General features: G+C 40.8%; 1 protein-coding gene across 1 annotated transcript in view; it reads left to right on the top strand.

Moving 5' to 3' along the window:
* The first annotated feature begins 1,782 nt into the window (after positions 1–1,782).
* PIEZO2 (piezo type mechanosensitive ion channel component 2) overlaps positions 1,783–20,941 on the top strand; it is a 190,011-nt gene continuing 170,852 nt past the window's right edge. The window contains exons 1-8 of the mRNA XM_058556541.1: positions 1,783–1,926; positions 4,343–4,462; positions 7,306–7,344; positions 8,337–8,475; positions 11,555–11,703; positions 14,838–15,068; positions 19,106–19,229; positions 19,900–20,186. Coding sequence (XP_058412524.1) covers positions 1,876–1,926; positions 4,343–4,462; positions 7,306–7,344; positions 8,337–8,475; positions 11,555–11,703; positions 14,838–15,068; positions 19,106–19,229; positions 19,900–20,186 — 1,140 coding nt within the window. The 5' untranslated portion in view covers positions 1,783–1,875. The remainder of the gene's footprint in view (positions 1,927–4,342; positions 4,463–7,305; positions 7,345–8,336; positions 8,476–11,554; positions 11,704–14,837; positions 15,069–19,105; positions 19,230–19,899; positions 20,187–20,941) is intronic.

The raw sequence follows: 20,941 nt of genomic DNA, 5'->3' as shown, positions 1-20,941 counted from the left end.
CAAAAAAAAAAAAAAAAAAGAGGAAGATTGTCAGTGGTTGTTAGCTCAGTGTGAATCTTCCTCAGCAAAAGAAAACAAGAGAGAGAGAAATCTCAGGTCTTACAATGTTTGCGTGGCCCTGTTAGAAAAGGTTCCTTCTCCCATTCTGCAGCTTCTACCCATGCTTGTTAGTCCATGTACCGTTCAGTACGGAACATAAGACTGAGTCCTCTGCGTTCTTGTGGAAATGTGCAAAATCAGTCTGGAAGAAGCTATGACATCAAGGGTAAGGTGTGGAGTGTCGATGTAACGCCAAGTCTTTTGTAAACTGCACATAGTTCAGTTTACAAACAGCTGCAGAAATGACCACTAACCTTCTGATGGGGCAAAACAGGTATTTTTAAACTGACAAGTGATGAGGTTATTTCTGGCAAATGTGCCACGCTTAGGGCACAAGAGGGAGGACTTGGTAGCAGAAACCTTCTGTTCAGATCACTCCAGACTACCCAGCTCGTCTGATTCTAAATCTAAAAGATTTCAGTTCCATGTACTTTATACAAGAAATTTACATTTTAGTCTAGGACTGCAAAACAATGCTCAGAATGTCCCACCCTTCTAGGTGGGATGTAACTCGTTCTCAGGAAAGTTTTCTTCCTAATGTTAACTACAACAAATCTGCGTGGACCTAGAAGGAAAGACCTACACACAATAAGAGCAAGTTCTAGTATAATATTTTTTTCTGATACAAATTGAAGGAAGTTTAATTTCTAGTTAGCTTACTTTAACTTCTGTGTTCAGCAAGTTGCTAGTAGCGTATTCGCCTTCTGATAGAAAACAGTACTTTAACCCTGAGAGGTTTACGAGTGAAGGCCTTGTCATCCCGGAAGATCTTATATCTGAATGAAGAGTGAAACATACAAATTAAAGGAAGTTCACATATAAAAGAGACGAACAATAGAAAGCTATGTGACTCCTTAACATAACATGAAAAAGTTTTAGTCACTTAGTGGATTCCTTTCTTAGAAAAAAATTCATATAAAATGAATTTTTAATGAATCATATTTTACACACTTTCCCATTATGTAATCAGATACATTCTTGTTATATAATAGAAATCGACATTAAAAAACATTTCAGAATTTAACAAGCCTCAAAATTATATTTCAAAGTAAATAATCAATTATAAAGCTTTGAAAAAATTAAATTGTCCATAAATAAAATTCAACAGCAATATATCTTACAGAAACTCTAGTATAAAATATCTGGCTTTTATGGCTAAATTGTAGAACTGTGTCCAATTTCAATATTTGCCCAATAATATCAACACTAACTGAGTATCTAATGCTAAATCCTGGCAAAAACAATTATGTGCTCATTTAGCTGGACTTAGTAACATGTTACTACATACCTGACATTTCAATAATGCAGGGTTTTAATAGGGCTGATTGATAGTTAAAACATAAATTTCTAACAGGTGTGCAAAGATTTCGTATTAGCTAGATTTTTGAGCCAATGTAAAGATCATCTGGCTAATGTTGGCATCAATTTTATGCACACACACATATATATAATTTAGGGATATATACTATATGTATATTATATATATACATACATATATTGTTTAAAGATGTGGTTATATATACAGAAGAGTAATGAAATACCTAAAATAGGATGGATTAACCTAGGAGTAGCTCATGAATGTATTAAAAACAAGATGTTTTTATTCCGTTAGAGACACAGATCTTTGTTGCATCTTTTTAATAGTTTTCTTTGTTTTTAAACAGGTTGTTTGGTATAAAATCAGTAATTCAAACAGACTGTTCCAGCACGTGGAAGATCATTGCAAACCCAGATCTGTCCTGGTATCACCATGCCAACCCCATCCTACTGCTGGTGATGTACTACACGCTGGCGACTCTGATCCGCATCTGGCTGCAGGAACCCCTTGTAAGGATAAAAAGATTTTCATGATCTTGTCTGCCAAGTAACCTGGAAATTCCAGGTGAAACTGTTCTCTCCTATTAACCACTGAGTAATCAATACTATATTGCAGACTAAGTGAGGCAGGGGGATGAGGGTGTCTCCTTGGGCACAAGTGAGGACTGGTTTCTTTCCCGTGAGAATATTAACAAGGCTGTGGCACTTTTGAGGGCAGGACCAGAGAGTGTGTGACTTCTCTATTTTCCCTTTCAGTGACAGAAAACCTTAGTCCGCTTTTGTTTCCTCCCCTAGATGACTGTAAGAAGCTCAGTTGTAAGGTAGGTTATTGGCACACGAGGGAGGCAGGGAGTGTAGACAAGGATTGTCACACCATCCATCATCCACCGGGGGAGGAGCCCACGCTAGAAGCCCACTCTGATGAGCATGCTGGGCTGACGTCTCTGCGATCCAGTCACACCTCCTCCTGGCTCACTTCTAGCTTGGGCCCTGCTGCAGTTGTCTACTTATCCCTTTTCTGTTTGCACACCCACTCACTATATCCACACATTGAGTCACTCAGTTAGTCAGTCAACAAACGTTTATTGAAGGCCAAATGTCTCAGACACTAACCTGGGGGCCAGGGATAGAGCAGCGACACGGTAGGCAAGGCCCCCACCTGGAGGAGCTGTATCTTCTCCAAAGCATCCAAAAGACGTAAGGGGGATCCGAATCCGAGTCAGATAGTACAGTGAAACTGGGTGAGATGCATATCTCTGTCCATCCCCGGCGGAGGTGCCAGCTGCAGAAAGGGGCTCTGTCTGTCCTCCCACCTGTGTGAAGCCTCCTCCCCATGGCGCAGACAGGCCCAGTTATGAGGGCCACAGAGGCCCTCCATGTCCCCAGGGCTCTCACATATCGCCTGTCTTCTGGGCACACTGACGGCGGTTGCATAAAACAGAAATGCCCCACGAGGTTATAAAGAATCCGAATCATCTTGTCTTACATTTTGTCCAATTCTCTTCCAAAGTTTGTGTGCCAGTAAAATCCTTTCCAGTGTTTATTGTGTTCTCTTCCTCCATAAACACACATACGGATATGTATATAGATACAAATAAAAATGTGTGCAAAAGAAATTAAAATATATTATGAGAACTATTTCTGAACAACGCCTCACCAGTGAGGGAAATTACTTTAAGGCGTTGGTGTTAGTAAGAGTTCCAGGTGCCCTTAGCTTTCTCCATGATGTCTCGGGTCTCGCAGACCGGCAGGAGCTTGTGTACGGATGCTCTCATGCTCTCATGAAAGGTGAAGTCTGTTACAGCCCCTCAGGCTCATGAGACATGTGGGTTCCTTAGCCACAGGCCCTCTGGGGATAAAGGAAGGTAGAGAGCTAGGGAGACATCTAAGTTACAGGCCGCACAGTTAGTAGCAGTATTACAGATCACGGCTTCTGGAGGTGTGTGTAGAGAACAGGGCTTAATTCATCGACATTTCAGGTGGTCCGTATTTTAAATAGGCTGGGACACAGGACTTTCTCATTGAGGCAATGATGGAAGACAGCTGGCTGATTATATCATAGTTCCAGATGATCTGGCACATTTCACGAAAAATGCCAGCCAGCAAATGTGAGTTCTGAGGTAAAAGTCTGTGATACATGTTTGAGAAAGAGAGCAAGAGAGAGAAACAGGTGTCACGAGTTAAGCATTATAGATGGGCTCCCACCTGGTGAATATGAGTTCCCACCCAGGGCATCAGTATGCCTCTATGGATACTCTATGCTGGCACACTAGAACCCAGGAATTGGGCATTAAGATAAGTCTCCTCCCTCTGCTCCAATATCGACAGTGCATTAATGCCCTTTTTATTGGGCCCTCTTTGCTGGGAAACCATAGATCACCTAGGTGCCTTCTGTTCCTTATCATGTCTCCCAGACCAGTTGTCTAATTGAGGCCAATGTCTCATTAGGCAAGGCAAGAGTTTTGTGCATTAGATACGTTCTTGCTTAATATCATGTGTAAGCTCTAGAGGATTCTGCCTCTAATAAATTTCTTCTTAATTAAAGATTGCCCGTGACTGGCTTACGCAGTTAACTGTGCACTTTTCGGAAAGCTCTTCCTCTGAGAGCCATTTGCACAGCTGCTTTCCGGGGCAGTTTAGAACACACGTTGAGAAGCTGCGGATACTCACCATTAGAGCACATTCCTGTAATTTGTGGGGCTTAGTAGAAGTCAGGAAACATTTAATATTGATGCGCTGAGCATTTACAGGCAGCATTTTTGTCATTTTGTAAAGTGTCTTGATAAAAGCACATGTATTTTGTACATTAACTTTGAACAATAATCACATTGAGGCCAGGAAGAAAGCTTCCTCTGGGGGCACCCAGGTGCCCGAGGGCACTGCTCTGGGAAGCAGAGCTAGTCCTGTGGGTTACTCTGTGTCTCAGGTGCAGGATGAGAGGACCAAGGAGGAGGACAGAGCCCTGGCTTGTAGCCCCCTGCAGATAACCGCTGAGAGGAGGCGGAGCCTGTGGTACGCGACCCATTACCCAACCGATGAGAGAAAAGTAAGCCACCGAGAAAGAAATTTTCCTCTCCTAATTTATTTTGCTATTTTCATATTATATTGCTGAATATGAGTCATATAATATCATATGCAAACTCAGATTGCTCACAGTTTGTAGAAATAGTTTGATTTTAAGTCTTAGTACCAGAGACCTCTATTCAGGGAAGGGAACCTGGTGCTCCGAAAGGAAATGCCATGGTTCCATCATACCCTACCATTTTATATTTCAGTGCTTTCTACTGAATCTTAATCCTAAAAAGAATGTTCTTAATTTTTAAAGGTAATTTTGTATTTAAAACAAACAAAAAATACTGAAGCAACCTGTTAGCACTGGGCAGTGAAGTCCCAAGTGTTGAAATACATCGGAGAAAATCATTTCACTCTGTTGGGGAACCAGCCACACCCTTAACTCAAGGAACCCCTTAGAGAGGTCGAAACAGTTTATATGAATATGATTAAGGATCTCGTACTACTTTGAGCAACAGTATCGATTGACAAGGACAAGGGAGTCACAATTGGGTAATTCATATAGCCTTTTGGTCATTTACTGATCATTCTGAACTCAACTCAGTCAGGCTATATTGAGCTCTTTAAAGGGCCTATTTGCAATGTTGTAAAGACAAATGCTCTTATGATTCTTGGATGGGGTCAGCATCTTGCTTCCCAGCATGTTAGAGAGCTGAGGAGTAGACTGATTTATTTGGTGGCAGGTGAGTTTCTCTGGGACACACACATCTTATTCTGGGTGTGACTGTCCTATGTGGAGAGAGGGTGACACAGTAAATGAGCTGCCTCAGGGATGACCACATGTGGGGCGCGTATGATGCCCTAACATGTCCAAGGATTCCCCCGGGCCCTTCTCTCTCTCTCTCACCACATTTCAGATTATCCTGCCCATTTCACTACGTGATGGAGATCGACAGAGGTTAGCACAGCAGTTTTCAAAGTGAGGCCTTGGACCTCTGGGGATTTCTGAGACCCTTACACAGATCCACAAGCTCAAAACGATTTTTGTAATAACACTTAAAATATTTGCCTTTTTCTCTGTGCTGACATTTGCTGTGCTGGTACAAAAGCACAAACCCCCACACGTATGGCCATGCCTTGATGGCCACACACTCACAGAAGACAAAGCAGACAGGCCGGTTCCACAGAAGAATATCCTTGATAAGCCAGAAATAGTTATTAATTTTCTTAAATCTCAACCTTGGACCACATGCCTTTTTAATATTTTGTGTGACAAAATAGGAAGTGCGCGTCAAGTGTCACTTACTCTAAAGTATGACGACCATCTCGACGAAAAGCCCTTGAGCGATGGTTGGAAGTGTGAGCTGAACTGGCTGTTTCCCACCACACACCAGATTTACTTGAAAACTTGAAAGGACACTGATGGACAAATTATGGTTATTCCAGTGTGGGAATTTGGCAGACAATTACTGGAAAATAAATGAAATGAACTCGTCACTTCGGGACAAACAACTGACAGCATTTGTTGCCAATGATAAAATTGGAACTTCTGAGTGAAAATTAGAATATTGGAAACTTTTTTCCACCACTGAGAGCTTGACAACTTCCCAATACTTAAGGACTTTCCTGATGTGATCAGTGATGATATTAGCAAATATACTTTTTAAATATCATGCAATGAAATGTGTCAGTATTTGGTAGAGCTATATAACTCACTGAAGCAAATCACCGACACATAATACTACAACGCTTGGGTGAAGGTTCCAGTCAAGGTGCCAGATACATCAGTGGATCTTACTGTAACAGAGTGTGAAAAGTTCACTGATATGCTTTCAGAGTCCACGTTGCAACTAACCTTCAAGTTACTATACTTGCTGAGTTTGGTGTAGTATCAAAGAAGAGTACCCACAATTACCTGGATAAATTATTGAAATACCCTTTCCTTTTCCAACTGCGTAGCTTGGTGAAGCCAGATTTTCTTCACATGCTTCAACCAAAACAACATACCACAACAGATGGAATGTAGAAACAGATATGAAAACCAGCTGTCTTCTTTTAAGCCAGAAACTAAAAAGATGTGCAAAAGGATAAAACAATGCCACTTTTTTCACTATGTGGGGTTTTTTTTAGAAAATATAGCTATTTGAATAAAATTATTTATGTTAACATGTAATGTTTTTTAATTTTTAATGAATTAATAAATAAACAATTTTAAATGCTTCAATTTTTATTTCTAGTATGGTAAATATTGATAGATAGGACCCACATAAATAAAAACTCTTTGGGACTCTCATGATTTTTAAAAATGTAAATGAGTCCTGACCCCAAAGTTGTGGAACAGTTGGCATAGCAAATGTTTATTATTTGAGGGGAGCCCAAACCACCTGGCACCAACATAGTTAAAAAGCATAGTCAGATAATAATTATTTTCTTGTAGACAATATGCAAATCTTAAAATAATCTCAGCCCACACTACAAATCAATTTTTCTTTATTATGAAACTTCTATTTCCTGAAAAGTAAATACTTTCAGAATTCTGCAGATGTCTTGAAGGGTTCTAGGAGAGTAAAACCAAGCAGATTATTCTATTAGAATAAAACACACTTGAAATACATAATCAACTTTTGTAGTCATGTAGTTTATGGCTGTTTTTTTGCTGTTATAATTAAAAGTTAACATGAGAAGCTGGGAAACTGTTATAATAAACAGCAACGTCCAGTTCAATTATCTGTCCCTCTATATTTTGCATGGCAGTTTTAACATACTAGCATCCAGCTAGTTTAGGAGAATGGGTATGTGTATAGTGAAAATTTATGGATAAACGTTATAGTGCTTTCCGCTTACATATTAACATGCTGTCCTGCATTGCTTTTGCAGCTTTTATCCATGACCCAAGATGACTACAAACCATCTGATGTTAGTATATCCTTAGAATTATCATTTATGCTCATGTAAGTGATGTAAAAGTGACAGAAATGGAATTAGCTCCTTTAAGCGTATTTTAATGATCTATAAAATTGCCGTAAGTTTTTGAATAATTTTTTTGCAGAAATTGTATCTGGTTAATTGCTGTTAAAGCACTGACTCCTATAATATAAGCTCGAGTATAATCATATAAAATGTGTTTAAACTTTTAAAAAGCCACGTTAGAGGAGTTTTTGAAAGTGCTTTGCTCTGCAGATACGCCTATTACATAATTTGAATAGGAAGTCTTGCGTATCTGTGGACAGACACGCACACATATATATGCATGTGTGTATGTTTATATGTATACGTACATCTCAAAAATTGTAAAGCCAAAGAGACAGAGGGAGAAAACGAGAAATGTCACTTAGCGTATGAAGTGCTGCAATAAGGGAATTGCAAGCTGGCTGCGTCTGGCGGAGATCCTTAGAGGAGGTGCTGGCTAACCTAAGACTTTGCGTTAGTTCTGGGCGGAGCTGCACTGGGTGTGGGACGGAACAGGACGGGAGGGGCCAGGGCAGCGGTGCTCCTGGCCAGGGTCCCAGGGTCCAGGAAAAGTCTGGATTTCTGCAGAGCTGGAGGGATGGCTGGAGGAGGACAGCCCTGAGGCTGGGGCTAAAGAGGAGATCGCACCAGATCTGAAGCGTCAGTCAGCCGTTTACGGGGTTTACACGTTACACTGAGAACAGAGGGTGCGTCGCGTGGTCTTTAGCAGAGGTGGGACAAGGTCAGGTTTATGTTTACTGTGGTCACTCTGGGGAGAATACATTTGGAGAGGGAGTGTACATGAGTCAGCTCGCTCAAGTGGGTAGTTGACTGAGTTGTTCACTCAGTTCTTCACTGCTGAGTTAGGCTTACCTAGCGTAAGGGAAGGAGGCGGGATGTGCATGTTGAAACCTGAGGCTGCTGTCACAGGTGTGCCTTGCCCCGCACTCCCCCGGCAGGGTCTACTGGTGACTGTGAACGGCAATCCTGTGGACTACCACACCATCCACCCCGGTCTTCCCATAGAGAACGGCCCCGCCAAAGCTGACCTGTACTCCACCCCGCAGTACCGGTGGGAGCCCTCCGATGACTCCTTGGGTAAGGAGCCAGCTCTGGGGGGTGCGAGTCACACCCAGGGATTTATTTCCTCTCATTAGCTGGGCATCTTTCTGTCTTTTGTTTATTGTTTATTGGATTTGGTCCTTTCTTTTTTCTAACCAAGATCTTGTCTTCCATGGTCAGTATAATTAAGCTCATTTCCTGAAGTTCTGCCTATATTTTGCCCCAGCGTATTACTCTGTGTGTTCTATCTTTGCATACAAAATAAAGTGGCATAATTGGGGTGAACTTTGAAAAATAAAAGGTAAAATATTATTTTAAACATGTCAATTTATGTATGTTTAGTATTAAACCTATGTGTATATATGTGCTTTAGTTTTTCTTTAAGTTGATATTATAATCATGGTCAATAGTTTTGCTAGTTAATGGATGAATGTTTTCAGAAAGATGAATGTTTTCTTTTTGTCTATTAAAAAAGAAGAGAGGGTCAAAGCTCAGGGCCGTTCTTCCTCAGCAAAAAGAGGAGTATTGGCATGGATGTTAGCTCAGGGCTGATCTTCCTCCAAAAAAAAAAAAAGAAGAGAGGGTCAAAACTTGTACTGGGCCTGTTTCCCTTTTCTCTCAGTTTCTTGTGTTGACGGAAAGCAGACTGTTACTAGAAATGACAAATTGGTGGCTTGGGGTGGAGATCTGAGCCTCAGACTTGTTTTTTGGGCCGATACAGCATTTTCTTTAAAAAATTAAATAGTAACCAACGTTTAAAAAGCTGCAGCTCTGACCTAGAAATGGAAATTTCTGGAATCCCTTGAAGAATGTGAATATCTGGTGACACTAATCCCTTATTTCTGCAAGACAGCCATTGGCTCAGCCTCTGTTGTCATTGTCCTGTCGGAGACCACACCAATCACCACTCCATGAAGACAGAATTCGCTAAGTTTACTATTGAGAGGAAAAATAGCAGAATACATGCAGGTAGCAAGAAGTGGCTACAAAACTCTAGTGGATTTTTCTCTCTATTTATATGGAATTAAAGCTCCTGTTGTTATACATTATCCTACCTTTAGGAAACAGCCAGCAGCTATTCAACCTGCGTTATTGGTACATTAAGCTTACTCTAATGCCCTTTTTCCATAATTCTTCACCAGGCTTATCCTAATGTGCTGGTCTTCCTAGTTCTTTATCAGTGTGTCCTGCAGCTGCCCCTGACAGTGCGTCTGCTTAACAGTGTACATCTTAACCGCATTATCCAGCATTCCTCAGGGAGGTCAGATCAAGTTCAGCCCCCCTCCCCCATCCTCCCCACACCCGCAGCCCCAGATGACACCTGTGACCCCACAGAGCACCAGACTTTATGGGGTAGTTACCTGTTTCTGCTTCCTACACGCACGTGTTGTAGTTTGCAACTTGGACTTAAATGAAGGTTTTCTCTTACTGAATAACTCAGGGAAATACAGTACTTTCTAAAGTGTGGTTTCCAGAGCTTCAGCATTGGAATCACAAAGGGCAGCCCTGAGAACCAGCGTTGTGACTTCCAACGCTTGAGACCTTCAGGTCCCAGCCAGATATCCTCTGTTTACACACCGCGTACATGGGAAGAAATGAATAGAATTGTGACTGCTGACTAAGGGAACCCTAAAGTAAGACAAAAGCTGGAAAATTACTTGTTATTTGAATCTATATATGCAAAAGGTGTCATGACCAGAGAGTAGCATGCCGGTAACTGTAAACTCCATCAGATTCGGTGTGTTCATCACTGTCTCTGATCCACGGGCTTCCCCATATGAACCCCAGGCTTATCATACGACCCTCAAACTGGAGGAGTGAAGGCTGTGGGCTTCTGCATGAGGAATGACCATTAGAAGGCTCCCTTCGGAGCCTGCGTAGGGGGCACGCATGGTCACTGATTTTTTGGTGGTTTATACTTCCTCTTCATGGTGCTAAACAACTCCCTAAATGGGATGTAATCCATTTACATGTAGCCCATTTAATTTAAACAAGAAAGGCAGAAAGGGCGTTTTACTTAAGTGTCACTCGTTACTTCATCTGTGAAATCAAAGTAGCTCCCCTGCCCACTGTAGGAGGGTCTTGAGGAGGAACGCTTCCTGCACGCCCACGCCAGCACTTTCCTGTTGCTGGTCTCCTCAGCCCTCCGTACTTTCGCTTTCTTGCTTTTACCTGATCTTTCCATCCTCAGTATGACTTTCCTGCCTCAGCATGACCTAAAGGGAAACTGTGGGACACCGACCTCACTCTGGCAGAGTGGTTGGTTGGTTGGTTGGTTTTCTGCACCTTTACTCTATCCATATTCTGTATACTCTTTGTATTTGTTATCTATTACTGAGTAACAAACTTAGTGGTTTACCCTCAAAGTTAGCTTAAAACAACGTTTAGGGTCACACAGGTTCTGTGGGTCAGGAATCAAGTGTGACTAGGCTGAGTTCCTCTGGCCCAAGGTCTCCCATGAGGTTGCAGTCAAGCTCACGGGGAGGGGAGCCCCATGGCTGGGGCTTCGGTCTCATCTGAGGGCTTGCCAGGGGAGAATCTGCTTCCACACCCACTCACGTGGCTATTCACTGGCCTTGAGCTCTTGCTGACTGTTGGCCAGAGACATCAGTGCTTGCCACCTGGGCCCCTCCAGAGGGCAGTTTACAACATGGCAGCTGGCTTCTCTTAAAACAAGTGAGCAAAAGAATGAGAGAAAGCAAAAGCCACAGTCTTTTTTAACTTAATCTTGGAAGTGATATTCTTTCCCTTCTCAAGTATTCTATTTGTTAGAAGTCCATCAAAGGTCCCACCCACACTCAAGGAGAGAGGGTTCCACAAAGGCATGAATACCAGACAGTGGGGATCATTAGGGACCATCTTAGAAGCTTTCTTCCACACTCTCTCAAATTGAAATTTTCTTCCTGAGATTTCTGAGTGCTAGGTTCCATTACACTTACCAGGCAGAACTTACTGGTGTTGTTTGAATTCTAAGGGCTTTGTAAATTGGAAATAATCTCTGAAGTCTTAAATAAAAGGCTATGCTAAAACTATTCATGCAGCTGCACTGCTTGGGACATTTATACGAAGTTCACATATTTGCATAAATAGTTACATAAAGTATTTGTCCATCTAGAAAAGAAAGAGGAAGAAGAGGATGAGAAAGAAGAATTTGAAGAGGAAAGGAGCCATGAGGAGAAAAGAAGTGTTAAAGTTCACGCCATGGTCTCTGTGTTCCAGTTTATTATGAAACAAAGTTACATCTGTGCCCTTATTGCTATGATGGTATGTATGGGAGGCGACAGCATGTGCTGGAGAAATGGTGCATGTACCCCCTCGGGCTCCCAGCTCCGCCATCCGTTCATGGCCAGCACAAATATCAATCTTCCCAGCGTCTTGGCAGAGAATGGTTGGTTGTGTTAATTTTTCATGGGATCTTTATGATATAGATTTCAAAATCCTGTCTTCTTCTCTTCTTAATCTCCTTTTAAATATTAATACATTTCTCTCAAATCGGCCTATCAAGTCAGACTGTCCCTTATTTTGCCAATTTAAAAGGACACTTTGGGTAGTTTTCCTATGTGTATTGCAGATGTTCATGATTAACATAGACTGCTTTTATTTCTTTCAGATAGTGAGAGTTATATTCCCCTTATCTTAGATTCGAGTGAAACTTTATTCCATCTTAGCTGGAATAAATTGTTACCGATACAAACATCAAGCAACCAGAGTCCCCAAGAGCTTTTCTGATTGTAGCGCTCAGTTTATGTAGGTTTCTACTCACCTCTAGGTGCATCCTCCATCTCTAACACATCATAGCTTCAAAAATAGTCCTTGGGCCTATGGATAGAAGATAAAAGAAGTTTTAGTTTCTACCCTTCCTAAAAACAAATATTCTTGGGAAATCTGATTTATTTTTGAGAAACCTAACATTTATTTAACACAAAACTCTTCCAATTTTGTGGCCAATAGTGAGATCCCGTGGACGCCTTTGATGATACAAAATGAAAATATTCTCTAACTCTAGAGGAAACAATACCTAAACACGGTTTCCTCGGGCACTCAGTCCAAATGTCTCCCAGGTGAACCTGTGTGTGACTCAGCTTCAGTTTCTAATAAGGACCACTGCCACATCTGAGAGAGGGTTCCGGAAAAGCAAGCTCCTCAAAATTCAGGATGGCTGATTTAGGATTGCAAACTCTGGTCTGTAAACAGTATTAATTCTGTGCTCTTTGCGTGCCTATGGACATTTTCCACGTATCGACCTCTAATTTAAACTACAGCAAAACTCTGATTTTAAAATATCAAACATATTATAAATGCAACTAGTTTTGATTCTGAACTTGAGTATACACTTTTTTTCTCTCTAAAAACAAGCCAGATAAGGTTGGTTTTTTTGGTAAAGAAATAGAGCATTAAGAAAAACTTTGAATACATGTTTTGTTACTTAGAAAAAAATCTGTTGTGAAAACAATATAAGCAAGCAGATCCTTCATTAAAGACGTGCCCTCGTCTGGTGCCACTGCTGTTGTTGTAATGGAGCCACAATATTAATGTTTTAAAAGCGCCTGCCTTCCGTGGAAGCGCCCTCATTGCAGCAGACTTCTAATCCCAGACAGAAAGAGAGGTCCTGAGGAGCCAAGTCCGGGGGAATGATATGTGTGTTTATTCGAAAGGACAAAGTGCTCAACTGTCAGACAGTCCGGAAACGGAACATCAGAAGCGACATAATGCAGAGTCTGCCACCCAGCCCTGCAACTGAAGGCGTGTGTGACGTACACACTCAAAAAGAAAGGTTTTATAAAATCCTCATAACTGGTTTTTCTCCCTCCTCCACCCTCACCCTCACAAACAAGAATAGTGTGCAGGGAAAAAAATCTACTGGAATTACAATATCTGGGAGGATTATTTTCCTGGGTCACACACACAAAATGGCAATCTTATCTGCATTTGATACTGGGATAAATGCATTAAATACATTGTTTAATGCAAATACATTAATGTTACCTCATCTTTGATAAACACTATTTCCAAGAAATAATATTTTCATGAAAATAATTCAGTTTGATAATAGTTGTAGGTCACTAACTTAATTTTTTATTTTTTGAGGAAGATTAGCCCTGAGCTAACATCTGATGCCAATCCTCCTCTTTTTGCTGAGGAAGATTGGCCCTGGGCTAACGTCTGTGCCCATCCTCCTCTAGTTTATGTGAGACACCTGCCGCAGCATGGCTTGATAAGTGGTGCACGGGTCGGCTCCCGGGATCCGAACCTGCAAACCCCAGGCCACTGAAGCGGAGGGCATGAACTTAACCGCTGCGCCACTGTGCCAGCCCCACTAACTTAATTTTAATAGAAGCAGTTTTAATTTCCACTTTATACTTACCATGTTTTAACCAACATTTTAAATAATTTGCCACTGAAAAAGCTGGGTGTGCTGTGGACAAATTTGCAAATTGCTGAGAGTAAATGTGTGTTCCCTGTTGATTTCAGTTATCTACTTTCCAGAAGCAAAGCAGAGTTGCAAACATTTCCAACTTCACAGCTACTTCTTGACAATTTATGGTATTCAGGCACACACTTGATTTCGGTTAGCCCCAAACATGTCTAAAAATGTTTTTAAAGGTCTTTTCTCAAAAATTTGGTATCAGAGATTATGGTAAGAGTAGATTTCCTGAAGTTAATAATATTCGTGAACCTGATTTACAGATTGTTCTGGTAGCTGCCCTTTGAGGTACATTTCTGATTATTGGGGAGTTTAGTGTGAATGGAAGAAGATGTATTGTTTGTCCAAAGGGTCTGATGGCTCTTAATCCTACCCCTTGCAGGACAGAAGCTGTAGCTGGCCTTTAAATTAGGTTGGCTTTGTTGTTTGGGTGTGCAGAAGCCTAACACACAACTTCCTCGTGTAAATTTTCTAATGTCTATCGTGTGTATCTTCTGGGGTAGTCTACTGAGAGTGATCTGAAGCCCAGCTTGTCTGCCTACCCTAGTGCCTCCCACACCCTCCATTTCTGAGCCCAGCTATGGCCCACTCACTCCGCACTACACTACTGACTCCAGGATAGTTTGGAAAAAAAAGGGAGAAAGCATTTATGGTTGCTTTTGGTACTTCAAAGTGGAGTAAAGATGAAGATCTTTGGGGCTAAGGGAAAAGGACTTGGAATGAAGACCCCCTTGCCTTAGGCTCTGTTCCCCATAGGAGGTTCAAAAGCAACGTTATTCTCAGCAGACAGTATTTTTCTTCTCTTCCCTCCTTGTGCCTCAGGCTGGGATCTCTCTCCCTGATTTCACCACAACTCTCTCCTCTCCCAAGTTTGAACATTATTGACTTTTTCTTTTTAGATATCTTAACTTTTTACATAACCAGAGTGGAGACATAGATTGTATTGACCTCAATTGTTTTTCTCTCCCTCAAGGCTTGGAGCATCACCTACCACAGCTGGTTGACTTTCGTGCTGTTGATCTGGTCGTGCACTCTTTGGATGATTCGCAACAGGAGGAAATATGCCATGATCAGCTCTCCTTTCATGGTGGTTTATGGAAATCTGCTGCTGATATTACAGTATATATGGAGTTTTGAACTTCCTGAAATTAAAAAGGTCCCAGGATTTTTAGAAAAGAAAGAGCCAGGAGAACTTGCCTCAAAGGTAAGTGAACAGGAAAACGAGAAAACAAAACATTGAAACAAAACCACAATAATCATAATAATCATATCTAAGCAAAAACTTACACAAATAGCTTCCAAATATTCACTGCTATACAAAAAGGAACAGAAATGAAACTATAAGAAATAATTTATATTGCTTAGAGGTCTCTAATTTAAACACGAACAAATATTATACCATGCTTTTAGATTTTATTTAAAAATGACAATCGGAGCCGGCCCCGTAGCTTAGTGGTTAAGTGCGCGCGCTCTGCTACTGGCGGCCCGGGTTCGGATCCCGGGCGCGCACCGACCCACCGCTTGTCCAGCCATGCTGAGGCCGCGTCCCACATACAGCAACTAGAAGGATGTGCAACTATAACATACAACTATCTACTGGGGCTTTGGGGAGAAAAAGGAGGAATATTGGCAATAGATGTTAGCTCAGAGCCGGTTTTCCTCAGCGAAAAGTGGAGGATTGGCATGGATGTTAGCTCAGGGCTGATCTTCCTCACAAAAATAAATAAATAAATAATAAAAAAATAAAAATGACAATGCTTTCCACTCCAAGAAAAAAATATAGTCTAAGGTTTTTTTTGGCATAAATTACAGTATAGCAGAAATTAGATGGGGAAATAGGAAAATACAATGTCAAATACGTCAAGGGGTGAGAGGATTTTCTTTGATAGATACCAGTTTGCAAAACAGGCAACACATTGCTGCTGCAGATAATCAGTGATTATTAGTGAAAACACTTTTTTCTGCAGTTATGTCCTAAAAAATTTTAGCAGCAAAAATTTAGTATGACCCTTGCTTTTGTTTCTTCTACTGATTGTATAATATGCTTTCATCTGAATTAGAAACTTCCTAATCTTTCACCACTCATTTATTTTCATGGTCCATTTTAATAGTTTTTACTTCAGAAGATGAGGTGCCCCAGCTTTTCTATGTTTTGTGAACAGAATGGCAGATTCTGAATACATGTTCCCTTTGTGTTGATGACTTTGTGTTAAGACAGTAAAAGCAATATCACATGTAAATACTGAAGGAGGCTTGAAAATCTTTCTCCTCTGGGCAGAGAGGAAAATTAGTGTCTCTGAAAGAGACATTCATTTACATCACATGAAATCCACCTTTCCTGGGAGCAACCCCCTTTTTTATAGGTTACCAGACACCCCATATCCAAGGGAATCAGGTGTAAATGGTGGTACTGAATAGACTTGACCAAGGGTTGGTTGCCATAACAGATTTTTTGGTGAAGGCTACTGGGGTAAAGGAAAAAATCCTAACAGGTGAGTGCTAATGACAGAAATTAGATCATAATTCCCTCTGTTCATAGATCAGGGCAACTTCATTCGCTGATTTATTCATTCATTCATACAAAACTCCCGTGCCTACCCTACTCCCAAACCTTACTCCGTGCTGAGTCTCATATAATACTCTCACTCACAAGTCACCTTTATCTGACACTCTTCCCTTTCATTCTCTCCCTCCTTGTCTTTCCCCTTAAACATACACACAAAACTGGTAAGTTAGTCTTGCTTATGAAAGAAATAAAAATCTTATCCTTTTGAGTGTGTAAATCTATTATCCGTGAGACGTCTAAAAATGCATGCCAGCTAACTAATTGTTACCTTTCCTGTCTCATTTAAAATTAATAGCTCTTGGGGGGGGCGTGAATTTTGGGGGAAATAAATTTATTAATTGTAAAAAGAAAACAATGTTATTCTGGGGAAACTACGGTCTGCACTTATGTTTTAATGTTATCCAAGAGCTCAAAAAAATAAAAATGCAAGGCTTTGTCATAGATAATAGCAACACAACTCTGAGATCATAAAATCTCTATCACAGTGACATTCATCAAAGTACATTGCTAAACACACACTGTTTGCAGAGTACTGGATGGGTCACTGTGATAGAAAAGGAGAGAAAGAAAGAATATGGCCTGGATCCTCAAAGGTGGGAACCCTCTGGTGGAGCCAGACTCAACTACTTTGCAGCATTCTTCAGCTCCCCGGCTCCGTCAGACCATATCAACTGCCACCTTCAAAACCTGGCTTTTAACTCACCTTCCCTAGGAAGGATGTCCCCTCTGCCCCTAAGTGTTCCTAGGTTCTCTGTATATGCATTAGAGAAACATTTCTTTCCAAAGTGCAGCTATAGTTCAATTTGCTGTGACTTCCAGAAGTTTAATGCCAGGTTTTCAGAAGTGTAGGCATTCTGGTTCTTGATTTCGTTAGGTCCTGAACATATTTACCAGGACTTATTGGCACTGGTTTATGTTGAAGGTAGATGATAAGTGAATATTTATGGATAGTTAAATGGGCAGTTATCCAAAGTGAAAATGACCCATTCATTGCCTATTTATTCAATGCTTATTTATTTTTTCATTTCTTTGGCAAATATTCATTAAAAGCCTATTATGAACCACAATAAAATACCACTTTGCACCCACTAGGATGGCTAGAATCAAAAAAACAGACAATAACAAGAGTTAACGAGAAAGTGGAGAAATTGGAACCATCATATACTGCTGGTGGGAATGTAAAATGGTGCAGCCACTTTCAAAAACAGTCAGTTCCTTAAAATGTTAAACATAGAATTACCATAAGACCCAGCAATTCCGCTCCTAGGTATATATACCCCAGAGAACTGAACACCTGTGTCCACACAAAAACTTGTACATGAATCCTCATAGCAGTGTTCTTCGTAATAGTCACACAAAAAAATAGTAACAACCTAAGTGCCCATCAACTGATGAATGGATACGTAAAATGTTGTCTATCTATACAATGGAGTATTATTTGGTAATAAAAAGGAATGAAGTACCAGTACATGCTACAACATGGGTAAACCTTGAAAATATGATGCTAAGTAAAATAAGCCACTTACAAAAGAATGCACATTATGTAATTCCATTTATATAAAATGTCCAGATTAGGGGCTGGCTAGTGTTTAAGTTCATGCACTCCGCTTTGGCAGCCTGGGGTTCGCATATTTGAATCCCAGGTGTGGACCTACGCACTGCTCATCAAGCCATGCTGTGGCGGCATCCCACATGCAAAATAGAGGAAGATGGGCACAGATGTTAGCTCCGGGCCAATCTTCCTCAGCAAAAAGAGGAAGACTGGAAATGGAAGTTAGCTCATGGCCAATCTCCCTCACCAAAAAAAATAAAATAAAATGTCCAGATTAGGCACTCTATAGGGACAGAAAGTAAATCAATGGTTGGCTAGAGCTGAGGTGGGGAGTAAGGGGGTTGACTGCTATGGGGCTTCTTTTTGGGATGATGAAAATATTCTAAAATCAGTTGCAGTGGTGGTTACATAACTCTGTAAATATACTAAAATCCATTGAATTGTACACTTCAAATAGGTGGATTGTATGGCATGTGAATTATATCTCAGTAAAACTGGTACAAAAAACTACTGTGTGCCAGGTCCTATATTCCGTGAAGAATGGAGCTCCCGGAAATCATAACTTTTTTTCCTAGCCCTCAAGAAAACATTAATATACAGGTGTGGGCACTTAGAACAATACTTCCTTCAGCTTTGGGAGATGAATGGGAATATTAAGGGGTCCTATTTTCTGGGATAAAATGTTCTTTTTCCCATCTGGGGAATTCTTCAAAATAAGGAACATTGCAGAGTCAACAAGTTGTGTAGAAGAAGTGTGTCTTCCTGTCACAGTTGTGCTGATGTCACCATCAGGGCAGGAAATGAAGGACTAGCGCCTTGAGGAAGACCAATTTTTCCGGCCAGATGGAAGCAGTTTGGCCTGTCCCATGTGTCATCTCCAAGGGCCTCTCGCGGTGTGGACTGTGCTCCCGGCACGCGAGGTGCATGCTGGCGTCCTCAGGAAAGGGGATTTACAAGCCAGTGACTTTCAGTTGAAATCAAGTGGGTGCCTGATTCTATCTCAAATAGAAAGGTTTATTTATTGTGCTCCCACTGAAATGTGGAGAAAATATCGTATTTGTTGAAATGTATTTACACTTCAAATGGTGGCTTAATTCTTGCTTTGCAAATTCTCTACTTTCAGATACTTTTCACCATTACTTTTTGGCTACTGCTGAGGCAGCACCTCACAGAGCAAAAAGCTCTTCGGGAAAAGGAAGCTCTTTTATCAGAGGTCAAAATTGGAAGTCAGGAAAATGAAGAAAAAGGTAAATTAGTGTCTGCAGTGTCTGACTGGAGGTTTTTGTGCTCAGCACAATTATGGAGACAAAGTCCCCAAAATACGTTGGAAAGTCTCTATGCTTCAGACTAGATGGAAGCCAAACGTTAACTTGGAGTGATAAATAACCGTATTATAGTTCACAAGATTTAGAGTACACGTGGGGCTTCACAAGGGGCTTTTGAAAATGTTGTGTCATTTGATCCTCACAAAAGTGATTCCCACTTAAAAGAAGAAGAAACTGAGGCTCGGAGAAGTTAAATGATTTCTCCGAGGTCACACTTTTAGAGCCATGAAACAACCAGAATTTGAAACTGATATGGTAGTATTGATTTGTGTTATTGCTACCTGTTTATTTTTCTAGATCCTGCAGTACTTAAAGCTATCATTGGATGTTGGAAATGAAACAGGTGTTATAAAAAGATTAGTATAAAATATTACCAAATTTATTTCTTTTACACTATATTTCAGGAAGGTTATGAAAGTTGACTGTGATTAGTTATAAATGCCGCCTTGTTTACTAGAAGAGTCTAAAATCATTTCACTCATATAGTAACACATAAAATGCATGCTGTGTGGCCCACATACGACACCTGGTCAAAGTGGGGCTCTGGTCAGGGAATCAGCTCAGTATAACAGCACGGACTTCTGTTTTGAAGATGATGAGCAAGATATACAGGTGGAAGGAGAGGCCGAAGAGAAGGAGGAAGAAGAGGAAGCAAAGGAAAAAAAGCAGGAGAGAAAGAAGGAAGAGGAAGAGGAAGTGGAGGAAGACGATGACCAAGACATCATGAAGGTGCTGGGCAATCTGGTGGTGGCCATGTTCATCAAGTACTGGATCTACGTCTGTGGAGGAATGTTCTTCTTCGTCAGCTTCGAGGGTAAAATTGTGATGTACAAAATCATCTACATGGTGCTGTTTCTGTTCTGTGTGGCCTTGTATCAGGTAGGTAAACAGTTGTCCTCTATTTTTTTATCCTCACACCTGTCCCAGGAATCCATGTGGGCTTCCTGTGATGAGAGGCTAAGATACTATAACCTCCCGAACATACTGGATAGTGATTGATGCAATTCAAGCATTACATACTAAGAGTCCTAAAATGGGAAATGACTGTCTTCAGTTTGTTCATCACTTTAAAATTTTAGTAAAAAGTCAAAAAAAGTTCATGAGTTTTTCAAAAATTCTTGATTAAAAAAAAAGAAGCCTGTAAAATTAGATTAATTTCTCAATAGTGATTTAAGAAGAGTGGCTGGATAATCTAAAATATTGGGTGACACCCAGTTCCCTTGTATTTCAGACTGTGGAATCAGAAAACTGTGTGTGTGTGTGTGTGTGTGTGTGTGTGTGCGTGTGTGTGTGTGTACATATATATGTATAATGCATCAACCGCTTTAGTATTTCATTAATTAGAATTTATAAGAGATTATATTAAAGTGAGTTAGCCTCTCCACAGATTCAGTTTTAACTGATGATAGACGTTTTAACCCACAGTAGAAACAAGTGCGACAGTGAAATATTTGTGAAGCAACCAACAGAACAAATGAAGCAACGCCAGTGAACAAGAGCATGGAGAGAGAAAAATGTCTCAACTGAAATCAATACAGTTCTGAAATACTTTTAAAAATTCAGGGTAGATGTTCTCTAGTGAATATCCACAGGCTCATGGTCGAGAGCAGCGTCTCCTCTGTGGTGGTTTCACG

This window comes from Diceros bicornis, chromosome 16 (assembly GCF_020826845.1).
Source record: "Diceros bicornis minor isolate mBicDic1 chromosome 16, mDicBic1.mat.cur, whole genome shotgun sequence".
In the NCBI taxonomy this organism is placed as follows: domain Eukaryota; kingdom Metazoa; phylum Chordata; class Mammalia; order Perissodactyla; family Rhinocerotidae; genus Diceros; species Diceros bicornis.
This window is presented reverse-complemented; position numbering and strand designations above follow the sequence as displayed.